General features: G+C 44.2%; 1 protein-coding gene across 3 annotated transcripts in view; it reads left to right on the top strand.

Annotated features, from left to right (window-relative positions):
* The first annotated feature begins 912 nt into the window (after positions 1-912).
* The window catches only part of SKIC8 (SKI8 subunit of superkiller complex), a 33,846-nt gene continuing 17,467 nt past the window's right edge, over positions 913-17,291 (top strand). For 2 of the 3 annotated variants that reach the window (XM_075897610.1, XM_006116972.4), the window contains exons 1-8: positions 2,052-2,098; positions 6,820-6,865; positions 6,950-6,977; positions 8,354-8,459; positions 8,814-8,986; positions 12,252-12,400; positions 13,824-13,917; positions 14,800-14,893. In XM_075897610.1, the coding sequence (XP_075753725.1) occupies positions 2,067-2,098; positions 6,820-6,865; positions 6,950-6,977; positions 8,354-8,459; positions 8,814-8,986; positions 12,252-12,400; positions 13,824-13,917; positions 14,800-14,893 (722 nt within the window). In that variant the 5' untranslated portion in view covers positions 2,052-2,066. Of the gene's footprint in view, positions 1,067-2,051; positions 2,099-6,819; positions 6,866-6,949; positions 6,978-8,353; positions 8,460-8,813; positions 8,987-12,251; positions 12,401-13,823; positions 13,918-14,799; positions 14,894-17,291 lie in introns of those variants that run through there. The other variant, XM_075897611.1, reaches the window with a different exon arrangement.

Raw genomic sequence — 17,291 nt, forward strand, 5'->3', positions numbered from 1 at the left:
CCACTGAAGAGTTTTGCAGATGAACTTGACCATTGAAAAAGGTGGAAGCCGGGCTAGGGAGGCATTCCAAGAACAGAGAGGCCATAGAGGTAGGTGAAGAGAGGAGAGTGAATGTCTAGTTAGGGTAACCATACATCCGATTGTGTCTGGGACGATCCCTTTTTGAACCCCGTCCTAGTCATCCTGACTCCTTAGCACCCCCCCCCCCCCAAAAAAGAAGCTGGGCATTAATCCCATTCAGCCATCAGCTGGCAAGAGCAAACAGGGCAAACAGTTTTGCTAAGTGGTGCGGGACCTCCTAGCAGGATGCAGAGAAAAATGTAGGTGGGGCAGGGTAAGTGGCATGGGGGGAAGTCTTGGGACAGCAGCTTGGGCTGGACCCGCCCAGTGTGGGCAGGCAGCGAGGGATCTTCAGCCAGCTGTGTGCACGGGGCAGAGTAGGACTTGGGATGCCCCCAGGTGGCAGGGGGGCCTCAGGTTTTGGGCCAGCCCTGCAGGTGGGCAGCAGAGCAGTCGGGAGGGGGAGGAAGAGGGGGGCCTTGGGTGGTGGCAGGGACCCGTGCCAGCCTCGTGTGCAGGGGGCAAAAGGGGGCCCAGGCTGGCCCTGCGGGCAAGAAGGTGGGGAGGGTGGAGGAGGCACGGAGGAGCTGGCCCCGCTGGAATGGTCTGCTTGGCAGGAGCAGGCATCCGTGTGACGTGTCAGCGAGGGGCTGCGACTGGGGGCAGGGAGGATTTTCACGGCAGCAGTTGGACTGGGCGGGCGGCGCTGAGGTGACAGGATTTCCCTGACTGGCCCTGCTCACGCCTGCGCACAGCCGCCCTCGCCTGGCTGCGCAGGCTCCGAGCGCCCCTCCTCCCGAGGAAGAGCGGGCAGGGGCGGGGCGGTTGCCGAGGCAACGGGAGGGCGGCTCAAGGGGCCTTCTCTGCCACCGGGCGGCCGCGCAACGTTCTAGCCGCGGCTGCGCCTTCCTCTATGATCACTGCGGGGAGGAGGCGGCCCCGGCGGGACGCTCTAGCCGAGCTCTCTGTGGTACGAGCATCATCAGAGGGCGGCGGCGGCGCTCAGGTAAGAGGCGCGGCCGGTGCGGGAGTGGAGGGGACCCCCGGAGGGCGGCGCGTGCCGTGCTCTGCGTCCCTCGGCGGTAGCGCCCACCGGGCTGTTGCCGCTCCGCTCCCGGGCCTGGCCCAGCTCGGACGGATCCGCTCCTCCCTGCAGTGGGCGGCACTCTGCGTGCTGCGCGGCGAGAGCGCTGCAGCCCTGTTCGTCTGGTGCAGCTGAAGCAAAATGCAGGACAATGTAGCACTTGAAAGACTAACAAGATGGTTTATTAGGTGAGGAGCTTTCGTGGGCCAGACCCACTTCCTCAGATCAAATAGTGGAAGAAAATAGTCACAACCATATATACCAAAGGATACAATTTAAAAAAAAAAGGAACGTGTCACTTCGGTATCTATGGCTGTGCCGATTTTCTTCCACACATTGATCCGAGGAAGTGGGTCTGGCCCACGAAAGCTCCTCACCTAATAAACCATCTTGTTAGTCTTTAAAAGTGCTGCACCGTCCTGTTTTGCATGCTGGGTGGCAGGTACTGTCTCGGGATGTGCAACTAGCCACCGTCCCTCCCCCCCCTTGCTGCCTCTGCCGGAAAGAGGCAGCAAGGAGGGGGTGGTTCAAAACGGCAGCGTGGTATGGAGCCTGCTTGGGACTCCCCCGCTAAGCCCAGGCTCCATGCAGCGCTCCCGCTTTGAAATGCTGTGTGCAGCCTGGCGCCGGGCTCCTTGCAGCATTTCAAAGAGGCAGCGCCTCATGGAGCCCAGGATGAGCTGGAGACTCAGCTCACACCAGGCTCTATGTGGTGCTGCCACTTTGAAATGTTGCAGGGAACACAGGGCCAGCGGGGGACTCTTCTCCATTCCGCCCCCCCCCCCCCATTTCAATAGGTCAGGGATGACTATGTCCCATTAGAGCAGACATGAATGTATTCCACCTGACAAGTGAAAACTGAAGAGGATTTGTCAATGTAAAATATATAATTAAAGCAATAACTCTGGATTTTCTGTTGTTAATGCAGTTTCATTCCCATTGGAGTGTGTGCAGGTGGATAGTGTGGGGCAGAGTTAGACCAGGGGGTTGGGAGTGTGGGAGGCTTGGGGTAGGGGAATGGTGTATGAGTCGGGGCTGGGGGTGAAGAGGAAAGAGTGAGGAGACCTGGGGTCAGATAACTTTACCTGGCCACAAAGGAGCTGTGTGAGGGCACTGCTTCAGGGAAATCAGCAGCAGTGTGAGAAATCCCCTGGCTTTTTTCCAGGGGCTGTTGGCTACAGAACAAGTAAGGGATGTCACGTACACTGCCCACTGCATGGCTCCCCTACAGCACACTGCCAGCTGATCCCTTTAACGTGTCTTCATTGCTGTTGCCTCACCTGGCTGTAAGCCAGGCTGGGAGAGTGCATCATAAACTGCACCCCAGCTGGCTACTTTAACAGCAAACTCTGGCTTTTTAAAGGTCCCAATTTAGGTATTGTTTTAATGAATAGAAATGTCACTTTTTAAATTGTTACAAGGAGAGTTTTTAGCCCCCAGCTGCAGTATTGTGAACCCAATTACAGTTGTGTTGGGAAAGGGGAGATAGATAAACCCAACTGAAAAGAGACAAGTCTGCCAGCTCTAGCTCTGTGCCATGTGCAGAAATAAAACCGCCTTCTTGTAGGAACAGTCTAGGAGTGCTCCTAGTGTTCCCAGGTTACTTTCAGGCACATGAAAGAGTTTAAGGTGGCAACTTACCTGGCTAGTGTTGGTTCCTAGGTGGCTTAGTAGGCTGTGCCCTTGTGGGGTGCTGAAAGGTGGGCTGTGGCTTTGCATAGGGAGAGTTGGGAAAGCTGGAGAATGAAATAAATGGCTTAAATGAAAGAGTGTGCCCTGAGGTGGGCCTCCTTATTTTCATCTCTGCTTTCCTTCCACATCAGCCAGTTCTTTTTAGGATGTAGAACCAGAAAGTGTTTTAACCTCCCTTTTAAAACTGGACAGTCTCGGCACCAAAGGATAAATGAGCACAAATCAGACATGAGGAACGGTAACACACATAAACATGTAGGGGAACACTTTAACATTCCTGGATATTCAGTAAAGGATTTAAAAGTAGGGATGTTAGTGTGTAGACAACTACATGATTAAATGATAAATGCGGGCTTATTGGTTAATTCTGTCGACTACATGCACTCCCCCCCCCTCCCGCCGCATGCTGTCTCTTTTATCAGAGGCAGCAAGAGGGGGGAGATGGTAGCCAGTGTCTGTGGGGAGCCAGCTTTAAGCCTCCCCATGAGTACTGGATCTGCCTGCCCCCCCACTTCCTCCTTGCTGATGCCTCTGATAGAGAGAAAGCAGCGTGGAGGGTGAGGGGAGCAGGAGGAGCCAAAATGCATGGGGAGCTGATTTTTAAGTGGCTCTCTGCACTTGCCAGCTCTGTAAACCCCTCTGCCCCCACTTGCTGCTTCCTACAGAGTAGGACCCACCTGCCCCTACTTCCTGTTTCTCCACAAGCACAGGCAGCGGCAGAGCTTAAAAGCCAACTCTTCCCCAGCACTGGCTCCATGGTGCTGCCTCTCCTCCCCTCCCCTCCGGCTCCTCCCACTGCCCCGTGCTGCCTCCCTAACCCACCCCCAACAGGCAGGAGTGGCAGGCAGGAACTGGTCTGCACAAGGAGCTGGTTTTTAAACTGGCTCCCCTTGCAGTCTGGCTCCTGCTTGCACCTGGCGCTGCTGCCTCTGATGGAGAGGCAGCAGTGCTGGGTGGTAGGGGCTCCCCATGAGTGAGGCTCAGAGCACACTGACTGTTGGCTCTGCCCCTGGTGATTATCGAATAGTCATGTAACCGCTAACATTTGATTTGGTTACATGACTATTTAATTACACACTATCTAACATCCTTATATAAAAGTAGCTATTCTTCTTCAAAAGAACTTTAAACCCCAATTACAAAGGGAGACAGCTGAACTGGAGCAAATTCAATACAGTCAATTTAGAATTGAAAAGGATCTTAACTGGATCATGAAAGAACGGATCTCATCTGCACTAAGTGCAAGCTGGTCGCCATTTTGGAAGAAAAAATTTGAGGACTGGAGGCCCAAGTGTCGACCCTACACTTGATCAGAGAGGATGAAGACTTCCTCGATAGAAGGCAGCGTTCAGCTTAACGACCAGCTCTTGCTCCTTGAAATTTCTGGCCTTTCAGTTTGTTAGTCTGCTGAGCAACATGTACAAAGACTGACATGAGCTGGATAGGATTGTTTTTGTTCTGTATTTTATGTGGTGGTAAACCGGGGCCAAGCACAGCAGAGTTAGTTAAGACATTGTCTAAAAACAGAAATAATATATAAGAAAGGACAGAAGCAGCATGGAAAGGAACACTGGAGTGGACAGGAAAAAGGAAAGGACAGAAGCAGCATAGAGAGGAACACTGGAGTGGACTGGAAAAAGGAAGACATTATTTAGCATACACACAGCTTCCTATAGTCCCCTACGCTTTTGCCACAGAAAAACTGTTATGGCTTCTGAGTGTAAAAGAGACCCTATGTGGGAGTATGTTGAAGAAATTAATTCCCTGGGTAAAAAAGGAAAACATGTCGTGTAAGCAGTGGAAGAAGATGATGCAGGGCCTAGCTGCAAGAATGAAACATCATAAGGAAAACTGCTTATTAGGATAAATTTAAAAAATTTAGAATAACAAAGCATGTAGCTTATCATGAGCTTTCGTGGGCACAGCCCACTTCTTCAGATGACTGGAACTTTGTTGTTTTTTAAGTTTATCCTGTACAGATTAACTTGGCTATCCCATGATGCTTATTAGGAGAAAATATGTGGATGAAGATCTGGACATGGCTGAAGAACAATGTAGATTGACTTTGGCTTGTCTAATTAGTTAACAAGGTTTAGAACACGGGTGAGCAAGAGACTGTCTGACACTGGATCCAGCCTGTGACTGGCTTGCTGGAAACAGTAGGCAGAGAACAGCTCCACTTTAAAAAGCCAGCTGTTCCAACTTCCAGGTGGCTAGAGAGATAGGAGGGAGACTTCTCATGCTCCCTCCCCCCCCCCCCCCCCAGCAAAATCTCTTAGCTCCCATTGGCCAGTCTCTCAGTTTCCGGCCAATAGGAACTGGGAATTTTTGCTGGGAACAGAGGCAGTGTAGGAAACTTTCTCCCTTCCTCCTTGACCCCCTTCCTCTCATGCCTGGAGAAGAGCCACACGGAGGAGTAAGCAGCCTTCAGCAAACAGTTTGCCTCAGGTTTCTGCTAGTATGCTCCTCCCAGTCATAGCCTGCCTCTGGCACTCCCGCCTCTCCTTTCCCCAACCCTCTGCCCCCCCTTCACATACCTGCAAACCCTCTGCCCCCTCCTGTACCCATACCTCCTCACAGATCTGGCACCCCAATCTCCTGCCCCAGATCACATCCCAGAATCCTGCATCCCTAGGTCACAACTGCCCCCTTCACCTAAACTGCCTTCCAAACCCCATTCTTCTTCCTGTACCCCAATCCCTTTTCCCAAGCTCTCCTTTCCACCCAACCTCCATCCCAGACCCTGGAATTCCTCCATTAATATCCTGGAAGAGTGCGTCCCTTGACCATTTTCCAAAATCTTTGTGTGCCCCCCCCCATCAAAAATTATTGCCCACCCCTGGGTTAGAATTTTATCACCCATGTACAGAAAGCTGCAGTAAGAAAAATATAGAGTTGTTAGTTGCCACTGTCATTTTCTTATTTTATATTACATATAATATACATGCCTCTTACTTTGGAACATCATGGTCACAGACCATAATGGTGATGCCATAAGTCTATTCTCTATTCTACTTCAACATAACTCATCTCTCCCAAAGGAACCCCATCCTATACATGTTTTCTTTGGAGCTTACTCCAAAATTAAGTGCACAGCGTGCACTCTAGCTTTTTTGGTAACTTGGAATCAGATCTGCATCAAAATGACAGTGGAGTGGGGAAGATGAGAGCTATCTGTAGACGTTTTAAGGACACCATATTTTTAGTATTCTGAGGATGTCTGGTAGAGTTAATAAAATTTTAAAATATAAAAAAGTTTAAGGAAAGCTGTCAGCCGGCAACTCAGGAGACTGCTCAAATGCAAATGTGAAACATTTATGCAACATTTAAGATTTAGTTTAATAATATAAGTGTAATTGTGTTTCCGTTCATGATTTAAGTTCTTACTATTCCTAATGCGTCTGCAGCACGCCATAGATAATGAGTATCCTATTCTATTTCCTAACTTAACTTGATTTTTATTATCTAAACATTTTTAGGAAATATTCCTGCTTAGATTATGTAAAATCCTGTACCAAGTTGTAAATTAACAGTTTTAGTAATCAGCTTTGCACTGTTGTTTGAAGAAATACGTAAAGAAGTATCAATGGTAAACTTGATTCAAATCACATTTTTTTGTGATATAAATCAGTCCACTTCGATTGTCATGAACCTGTACAAAGTCACATTGATTTAATTAGGATACCATAGGTGTAGAAGAATATGATAGTGGATCCTGATGCAGGATTGTGGCCTTAGAAAAATAGTGTCTCATTGCATATCAGAATATGATATGACTACTAGAGGCTTCTTATTGCTCACGCTACTTGAATCCCAGAGAGGTCTCAGTGGCAAGTCATGCTTTGAAAGGTTAAATAGTACTTCTGCCCTTTTATTTTGTTCCTGTGTAGTAAACCTGGGGGAACAAAGGGGAAGGGTAAACTGTTTTATAAGGATTTGTATGAATTCTTACTTCTGAACCTATTTTTTTTTTTTGTTTCCAGAATATTTCTATGCATATATAGTTTATATAAAGAAATGACCACACAGGTAAATACACAGAAATAATTAAACTAGTTTTTCTAGTTTGACTTTTGACTGTTTCTGTAACATTAATGTTCATTTTAATTTCAGTACAGTATTCTCTTCAAGCAAGAACAAGGTAAGGAGATATTAACATTGTGCTGTTAATTTTTCTTACCTAAAATATTTACTACTTTGGATGATATAAAATGAGCACTAACAGATTTATGAGATGTTTCGCATTGCATTCTCACTGAGTCTAAAATGTAAGTGATCATAGTAAATAAAATGTGATATAATGCTGCATGGGCATGGGCATGGTCAGAAGCACTCCAAAGTCAACAAAGGAACTCCTGTTGACTTCAGTGGCCTGTGTTTCAGGCTATATGAGGACATTTCCAATTGAAGTTATTTTTTGGTAGGCTGTTTAAGGTGTACTTGCGAATGCGTGGATTCATAGGCAAGCCCATGATCTATTAGGTTGCTTACTATGACCATGGCCACCTGGATTATGTGGATTCTACAGTATGTGCCACAAAATCTTGCAGCAATCTCCTGTGGTTTGATGAGTGACAGTACTAGACACCACGAATTTCTTCCCTGACAGCTTTTCTGTTGTAATTATGAATTGTGAATACAAACATCTGCATCACGTTTGATTTACTGTCTCCCTAGATTTATAACAACGAAAATGATACTGATTTTTGTTTTTGAATCTAATTGTTTTTAATAAATCTCCCTGGTTTTTGTTTTTTTAAGTTATCTGAACCTGACACAGAATTTCCAGAAACTTTGCTGCAGAATTTAGGTCCAGCTGGCTACATGGGTTAGACTGTGTAGAGAAGTCTATTATGACTGCTGTTGTCAGAAACTATGCTTGCTAACAACTTTACATTCTGTTTTTTCTATTTCATGGATATGTTCTCAGTATGACATAAAAATTGTCATAGTGGGGTAGCCGTTTTAGTCTGTAAGGGCATGTCTACACAGCAGGGCTAAAGCTGAAATAAGCTACATAACTTGAGCTACGTCAATTGCATAGCTTAAGTCGAAATAGCTTATTTCGGCTTTTGGTGCTTTCTACACAGAAGGAAGTCCTAGTTAGAGCATACTTTCTCTTACTCCTCATAAAATGAGGGTTACAGGAGTCAGAGAAAGCAGTCCTCCAGCTCGACATTTTTTCAGCATTATGTTGAAATAACTGTTTGCCGTGTAGACACGAATTATGTTCTGTGCGGCTGTGTAGACATAGCCTAACTGAAAGCTCATGATACCATCTACATTTTTGTTAGTCTCTAAGGTGCTATAGAACCCTGTGTTTGTTTTTTAAGTTTTTTTTTTTTCATAAGAATTATAGGTGAGAAAGGAAGGTACTGTTAATTCTGCATATTAATTGGTGCTTTTTTTCTTACCTAAAATCATGAAGTAAGATTAAACAACTTCTGTGGGTAAACATGCCTACTTGATTCCAAGAAACATTGTTGTTTTCTTTCTAATATTTGTGCTCTTTTCTAGCACATGATGATGCTATCTGGTCAGTTGCATGGGGAAAGAATAAAAGAGATGGTTCTGAAACAGTAATCTCTGGATCTTTAGATGATTTAGTGAAGGTCTGGAAATGGTAAGTGAGGGATTTGATAAACATTGATTACATTGATTAACAATTGGAAAAACAGTGTCTTTCCACACTTGTTTATAACATTCTGTCCTTTATCTCCCAAAATATCAGATGCACAGTGAGTAGCAGAGCACATTGCTTTGCTAAAATGGGGGCGAGGGCTGGGGAAACAAACTGAAAAAAGTTGAGTATTGCTATGCACAAACTGTCTGCTTTCACTGACCTGCAGTCATTTATCCCCTTTTGCTATGCAAAAGGTAAGAAATGCTTTAAAAAAAGAGGGGGAGAGCTGGAGGTGGGCGCAATACCTGAAATGACTCTTACTTAGTTTGTTTTTGTTTGTGTTTTTAACAAAAGGACCGATGAAAAATTAGATCTACAATGGACGTTAGAGGGCCATCAACTGGGTGTGGTATCAGTAGATATCAGTCATACAGGTAGCATTGCAGCATCCAGTTCCCTAGATGCTCATATTCGTCTTTGGGATTTAGAAACTGGCAAACAGATCAAGTCCATAGATGCTGGTCCTGGTAAGATATTGGTGCTAATTTGGTTATTTATAATCTCTGCAGTGTTTGTATTTATACAGCAGGATGGATTGATTTAAATAGAAGCAATTGTAAATAATTGATTTAAATCACCCCCCCAAAAAATTACAGATTTAAATCAAGTTACCAAAAAAGCTAAGACTGTGCTTAGAATGCACTTAATTTTGGAGTAAGCCCCAGTGAACTCACTGGCACATTTGTTTTCTCAAAAAACAGGTATAGGATGGGGTTCCCTTCGGAAAGCTGAGTTATGCTGAAGTAGAATAGGGAATAGATTTTTACGGCATCACCATTATGGTTTGTGGCCATGATGACCCAAGATAAGGGTGTATTAGGTAATATAAAATAAGAAAATTACACTCAGTGGCAACTGGCAACTCTAGATTTCTCTTACTGCAGCTTTCTGTATTGCATACTTAAGTGATAGATTCTAAGCCTAGTTAACTAATTAAACAAGCCATAAGGGTTAGTGAAGCTAAACTTTTTGTTCTAGCAACATCCAATATAGCAAACAACTTGGGGATTTACTTGCCATATCACATTTATACTAAAAGTCAAAGAGAGAGTTTTGAAGAATGATGCGTCGCAAAGTGAATTATTTAAGTTACTTACCAGTTGATTCACTCAGCCATATCCACATCTTCCTCCACATTCTTTTCTCCCAATAAGCAGTTTTCCTTTGATGTTTCATTCTTGCAACTAGGACCTGCATCTTCTTCTTTCCCTGCTTACACTTGACATGTTTTCCTTTTTTTTTTTTTTTTTTTTTTTTGTAACCAAGGAATGAATTTCTTCAACATATTCCCAAATAAGGTCTCTCTTTACACCCAGAAGCCATGACAGTTATTCTGTGGCAAAAGTATGGAAAAATATAGGAAGCTGTGTGTGAGTTGAATAATGTCTTCCCATTTTTTTCCATGGTTCCTTTCTATACTGCTTTCATCCTTTCCTATATATTGTTTCTTTGTCTTTAAGACAACACCTTAACTAACTTCTCTGCTATTTTGGCCCAGGTCCAATGCCACTTAAGCACAGGACAAAAATCAACCCTATCCAGCTTGTGTCTTTCTTTGCACATGTTATTCTGCTGAGAAACAGAAATTGAAAGCCAAGAACTTTCAAGAAGCAAGAGCTGGTAGTTAGGCTGGACAGACTAGAGCAGGGGTGGGCACAAATTTCTGAATTGGCCCTGGGCCACCCCTGAAGGGATGGGGCCTTGGGAGGAAGGGGCAGGGCCAGGACGCTTTCTGTGCTCCCCTGCTCACAGACCCTGATTGGCCTGGGATTGGAGGAAGTGCACAGTGTCTTTGCTTCCCATCCCCTTGGCACCTAGAGAGGTTTTTAACAGCTAGCGGTTCACTCTAGGTGTCGCGCGCCCATGGTGGCTGGAGGAGACTTCATAGGCTCACAGGCCAATCGGGGCCTGAGAGTTTAGGAGCACGCAAAGTCTCTCACTCCCGCCCTGTAAAGTCTAGAGAGAACAGCTGGTGGTTCCCTTCTTTGCCACACACCCCTGGTGGGGGGAGATTTTGTGTGCTCCTCCGTCCCCAGGCCTCGGTTTGGGGGTAGGGGAGTGGTAGGGCGGCCACGGGCAGGATCAGCCAGCTTAGTGGGCTGGATATGAACTGCAGAGGCTTTCTTGTCCACTCCTGGACTAGACCTATGAATTCATTTTTTGTGAGGCTGTAAGTGTAGGTGTACCATACTTGTGTTGAGATTTAATTGCAACTGTTAATTTTAAATTAGAAATTTAGTATTTTTATTTAAAAAAAAATAAAATATCCGATTGAATTTAAATAATTGATTTTTATCCACCCTTTTATACAGTACAGTAGAGACCTAATACATTACCTAGGAGTAATTTAGCTCTTTCATAGTGACACAATGGTTTCCTTCCTTTTGCAAAATAATGATATGGAATTGATGGGCATTCACTTGCATACACTTTACCAATTCAATTCACACTATATTGGTATAAGATAGTGTTAAATTGATGTTTGCCTATTTAGGTTTGCCCTGATAGCAGTCTATTTAAAAATTGATTTTAGTTAAACTAGAACAACTTCTGGATGGTGACAAGGCCTTCATGTAATCCTGTGGGCATTACTTAGTGCCTCATTAAAGTTCTGAATTGCACTAAAATACAACTTTTTGTTGAGGAATCATAAGGCAAAATAGAATTCAGTTACTTTTTAGGTGTAATAATCAGAAAGTCTAGCGGTGACCAAAAAACCCCCAAAACCCTATTCAAATACAAAATGATGGCTAAGATTTGTATACTGAAAAGTGCCCAGGTTTTTTGCAGCTGCACTTTGAAACTCAGTACCATGCAGAGGGTGCTTGTTTTTGGAATGCCTATCTACGTCCAATGGTGCAAATCAAAACAAATAAGATCTAAATCGGGGGTAGGGAACCTCAGGCCCAGGGGCTGGATGTGGCCCCCAGTTTGCCTGGATCTGGCCCCTGAGGCTCATTATTTGGGAGCCTGTGCTGGCGCTCCAGCCTCCCAGCCACTCACCCGCAGGGCTGGAGCACACAGAATCTACCCCTAAGCTCTGGCATGCAAGGAGAATGTGAGGAGTGTTTTTCTTCTTCTCATTCAGGGGCTTCTCACTTGTGTGCGACTCCTGACAGATTTTACTGTGGATCAGCAGCCCCAGACCCAAAAAAGTTTCCCCATTCCTGGTCTAGATGAACCTTTATAAGCATTGCATTCCAATTTTGAGAGCACAAGATTTGAACTAAAGGAGTTAAATATTAAAATAAAGAATGTTGGTAGACCAACCTGACAGGGTCGGAGAGTGAATGACTGTGCACATATATTATACATCTGTGAGAGACACATCACCATGCTAAGTAGATAACTGTAAAAGTCACTATGTAATTCTATTTCAATGAATGATCTGCTGTGCACTCTTCCCTTCTGCTGTACGTGCTTTCCATCTCTGTTGCTGTGTCAGATCTTGAGTGCTGCTTCTTACAAAGGCAATTCAAGCAAAGAAGGGGATTTTTGTTTTTTAAAGGCAGTGATTGCTAATATTATTTAACAGAATTAGTGTTCTGCTTTCAAGAGGGGAGGCCAAGATCTTCCTGGAAAATGTTATGTGTGATTATGTTGAAAAACAAACACCTTAAGCATTGATTGTTAGCTTGGTGTGAATTTAACTTTTGTGGTTGAAGTGTAGAGTAAAAAATTACCTGTGAACAGATATTAAGTATACCAAATATTTTTTTCCTTTTTGTACAGTTGATGCCTGGTCATTGGCCTTTTCACCAGATTCCCAGTATCTTGCAACAGGAAGTCATGTGGGAAAAGTAAACATTTTTGGTGTAGAAAGTGGAAAAAAGGAATATTCTCTGGACACTAGAGGGAAATTCATCCTTAGCATTGCATACGTAAGAACTTAATCACTCATTTTCTAATACTGTATTCACAACCTTAACAGAAACCTTTATTTAAAAAAAAAAAACCACAGACTTCCTACCTGCCTATTCGCTCTTACACGGTAACCTGCTAAACAGGGGTATACGATAGTTTTTGCAGGGAGAGGCCACTCCAAGAATTTTGATAAGTGGTTACAGGGTGCACTTTTCTGTTATGTTAAGGAGGGAGTATGGAGTCTGTGATGGAGTTGGAGCAGGAATTGGGGTGCAGGCTCTGGGAGGGAGTCTGGGTGCAGGAGGGAATTCTTACTTGGGGTAGGGATGTGGGGGAGATTTGTGAGAGAGTTGGACACAGGAGGGGGTTGTGATCTGGGGCAGGGGTTGGTGTGCAGGAGGGAATGCCAGATGCTGGTTCTGGCTAGGAGATGCTTACCAGTATAGGTGGTTCCCACCTGCCAATGCAGCGGGACACTCCTAGGCTGCCTGCATGCATAGTAGGCCCGTGCCTTTTAGAGTTGCTGGCTGCTGCTGGCAAGCGTGTCTCTCCATGTCCTTTGAACAGAGGAACAGTGGGTCTCCACACACATTGTGAATGCCCACAAATACCACCTTTACAGTGCCTACTGGCCAGTTTCTGGCAAGTGGAAGGTGTGAGGATGGTGCGGGGGGCAGTGTATGAAGACCTGCTGCCCTTTTGCATCCCTTTGGTGGGACACAGAAATACTTGCCAGCAGCCTTCAGCTTTGGCACTTCTAGGAGCAGTGTGACCGGGGCCATGGCAGGCAAGCAGACTGGGCTAGGGGTCATGGAGGGCAAGAGGAAAATGTTTGGTGGTCCAAATCCAGCTGTTGGATATATTTTGCCCACGCCTGTTTCTAAAGCAAGCATTTTATTTCTGCCTATAATTGTCATTGGCCTTTCCTGTTGAATAATGGTCCTTTGCTCCAGCTTCACTGATGAATTGGACCAGCCTCAAAAGCAATACAAGCTTTCTATAAATGCTCTTACTCTTCCAGCAAGAATATCAGGCCATTACAGGTACCAATTCAATCTCAGAATTCTACTTTAGGAGGTAACTTTATCGTTGGCAAAACTGAGGTACAGTAAGTTTAAACAACTTCCTAGGAGACACCCACTATTGACTGTAAATTATTATAATAAAAAATCCCCCGTTGTTTTACATGTGAATGAATGCTATATGATAGTTTTCACACTGCATGATGTCTGTCTGGCTGATTCTTTTATTGTCTGGAAAAGTCACTCCTGCTCTTGATCATGTGCTTATTATGATTTTCAATCTGAGGTCTTCAGATTTTTTTCTGAGCCTACCATACCAAATATTGCAGATTGTTTTGATGTTACTTTGTCTTCCCTATTCTTCTGTTTCCAAATAAGAGTAGTTATAAAATTGAATTGAATTGGTGTATTGTTATAGAGCCCAGATGGAAAATATTTAGCCAGTGGAGCAATAGATGGCATCATCAATATTTTTGATATTGCAACTGGAAAACTTCTGCATACGCTAGAAGGTAAGTCTTGGAATGTTTGCAGTGTGTAAGATATAGCTTTAGTTCTGTCAGGTTAGTTTGAAGGTTCACTTGCAAGCTTACACAGATGGATAAGTCTCCAAGCAAGTTCAAGTATATCTGTGCTTTGATTTTGGCACCATCGTTCTTATGGTTCTAAATACGAACTATGTGAGGGATCCACTTGTAAATCCTAAGCATGCACCATGGATATATCTTCCAATGCATAGCCATTTATGCTTAACTAGATTCTTCCGAACAAATCACAGTTTAATCAGTGCTAGCAAATGAAGCTGGTCTGTCAGTGCTATGTTACTCCTCCTACCCACCCCTCCCTGCTTGTATTGCTATAAAAAATCAGTTCCCAGGACTAGAGGAATGGAACATTTTCCCTCTTGTTATATTACATTGCAACACTCTAACAGGGATGAAGAGATTCATTCATTCATGCAAAATTCTTTTTAGTTTTTTTTAACATGTTGTCTAAGACTATATTTAAAGATAAATGATACGCAGAGCATATGACTTCAGATGCCATGGTGCTGATTTTTTTCTGTAGTTCTTCTAAGATCCATAGCTATAAAAATGTGATAGTCCCTGTGTGGAAGAGAAAATGCTCTGCCTTGAGGGAGATTAATCTGAATCCTCCAGATTGCTGATGCACTTACACCGACTGTATTAAGAAGAGTTTTGGGAGGCAAAGGAGGAAGTAGCCTAAGAATGAGGAGCTTAACAATTGTTCAGATATGGTAAATTGAAAAGTATCTCCTTGCTTTCTGTCGCTTTTTTAAAAGGAAGATATTATCCTAGTATAAATGCTCTTTAATATTCTTCTTACCAATGATAGTGTATTTACAAATCAACCATGTCTATTTTGAATTTCAGGCCATGCAATGCCTATTCGCTCACTTACATTTTCTCCAGATTCCCAGCTACTTGTTACAGCTTCAGATGATGGATATATCAAAATCTATGATGTGTAAGTTGTTTTTCTTTCATAAGACACATGTGATGTAAAACTAATATTCTAAGAGGTTATAATTTTCCAGAACAAACCAAATATTCTGCTGTATGGAATTATATTTAACAGGGTAGTCAAATACCTAATTTTCAAAATTATCCTATATTTTAAACTCGAAAACCCTAAATCCTGTGAACTTGGACTCTTTTTAAAAGGTGCAGGGGTGGATGTCAGACCTGGCTCAGAAAATTGATGCCCACTCACCATAGTTGGTATTTCAGTAAACCTATCAGCTGCATTCTTATTCTGCATATTTTTTCGGTCCACCTTTGAGTTTCTGCTTCATGCCCAAGATATCCTTCCCTCATTCATTCTTTGTTCTCACACTCCACTGAAGCCTGGGGCTCTCTCCCTATTGCTCCTGCCTTTTATGACTCTCTGCGGCAATATGGTCTTCCTGCTGTCTGGGCTTTCTTTGATTTCCTCCAGTCTTTTGTTCTTTTTCTCAAAACCACTACCTACCATTTGCGACCTAAGTCAGAAGTACTTTATGCTCCAATCCTAGGCCTTGTTAGTTCAAGCACCTGATTATTATCTTCAGTGGGGAGAGGTTTTGTGTCAAATAACTATTATCTAAACCCCCAAGATCTTTAGAACCTAAAGTCAGTGCCTTGATCTACAGCACGAGTGGGCAATAATTTTGATGAGGGGGCCACTTTAAGATTTTGGGAAGTGGTCACGGTCTGCATTTTTCTATAGAGCAGGTTCAAGGTCTGGTATAGAGGTTGGCTGCAGAAGGGGGCTCAGGGTAGGTGACTGGAGTGCAGGAGAGGGCATGGGGTTTGAGAGGGAGTTTGGGTGAAGGAAGAGATTGTGATCTGGGGCAGTGTATTGGAGCGTAGAGTCCAGGAGAGAGTATGGGTGCAGGAGAGAATTGTGGCCTAGGAAGGGACCGTAGGAGGGGGTGCAGGGTCTGGGAGGAAGCTGTGACCTCGGAGAGGAGGGGTTATAGAGAGTTTTGGTGGTGACCTGGAGCCAAGAGGGGGTGGGTGCCAAAGGTAGGCTCTGGCTGGGAGGCACCTACTTAGGTAGCTGCCTGCCAGCAGCCCCAGACCGCTCAAACTGGCTGTCTGCTCCCTATGGCTCTCTGCTCAAGGCACTGGGGAGAGGGCGGGCGGAGCTTCGTGCGTTGTCCCTACCCCCAGTGCAATCTTTCAGGACTTATTGGCCAGCCAGTAGGAGCTGAGAAATTGTGCTGCCCCCTCCCTAGCATGTGAAGTCTCACACAGTGCCCAGAGCAGAGCTACAGGGATCAGCTAGTTGCTTAAAGTGGCATGGGGCTGCTCTATGCCTGAGGGTCCTAACGGGGTGGCAGTGGACCAGATCTGGTAGCTTAATGGGTTGGATCCAGCTCATGGGCCACATCTTAACAGGCCTGATCTATAGCCTGATATGAATAGAAAATTAGTGCACGTATTCGATAACTAGCATAACAGGGTTTCGTCAACTAACATCACCTAATGGGTGGGCTGCTGTATTTTTTATTCACTGTAGCTGCTGAAAGTATATCTCTATAGAAGGAATCATAGAACTGGAAGGGACTTCAAAAGCTCATAGAGTCTAGGCCCCTGCCCGCACTGTCTACTCTAGATCATCCCTAACAGGTGTCTGTCTAACCTGCTCTTAAATATCTTCAGTGATGGAGATTCCACAACTTCCCTATACAATTTATTCCAGTGTTTAACCATCCTGACAGGAAGTTCTTCCTAATGTCCAACCTAAATCTCCCTTGCTGCAGTTTAAACCCATTGCTTCTTGTCCTATCCTCAGAAACCAAGGAGAACAATTTTTTCCCCTTCTCTTTATAACACCCTTTTAGATACTTGAAAACTGCTATCATGTCTTCCCTCAGTCTTCTCTTTTCTAAACTAAACAAGCAGAGTTCTTTAAGTTTTCCCTTATAGCTCATGTTTTCTAGACCTTTATTCATTTTTGTTGCTTTTTTTGCAACAGCGTCACACTGTTGGCTCATATTTAGCTTGTAGTACACTATGACCCCTAGATTGCTTTCTGTAGTACTCCTTCCTAGACCGTCGCTTCCCATTCTATATGTGTGAAACTGATTGTTCCTTCGTAAGTGGAGTCCTTTGCATTTGTCCTTATTAAACTTCATCCTATTTACCTCAGACCATTTCTCTAGTTTGTTCCAATTATTGTTAATTTTGACCCTATCCTCCAAAGCACTTGCAACCCTTCCCAGCTTGGTGTCCTCTGCAAACTTAATAATTGCACTCTCTATACCATCATCTAAATCATTGATGAAGATATTGAATGGAATCAGTCCCAAAACAGACTCCTGTGGAACCCCACTTGTTATGCCCTTCCAGCATAATTGTGAACCATTAATAACTACTCT

The sequence above is a fragment of the Pelodiscus sinensis genome, chromosome 14 (assembly GCF_049634645.1).
Source record: "Pelodiscus sinensis isolate JC-2024 chromosome 14, ASM4963464v1, whole genome shotgun sequence".
Taxonomy (NCBI): domain Eukaryota; kingdom Metazoa; phylum Chordata; order Testudines; family Trionychidae; genus Pelodiscus; species Pelodiscus sinensis.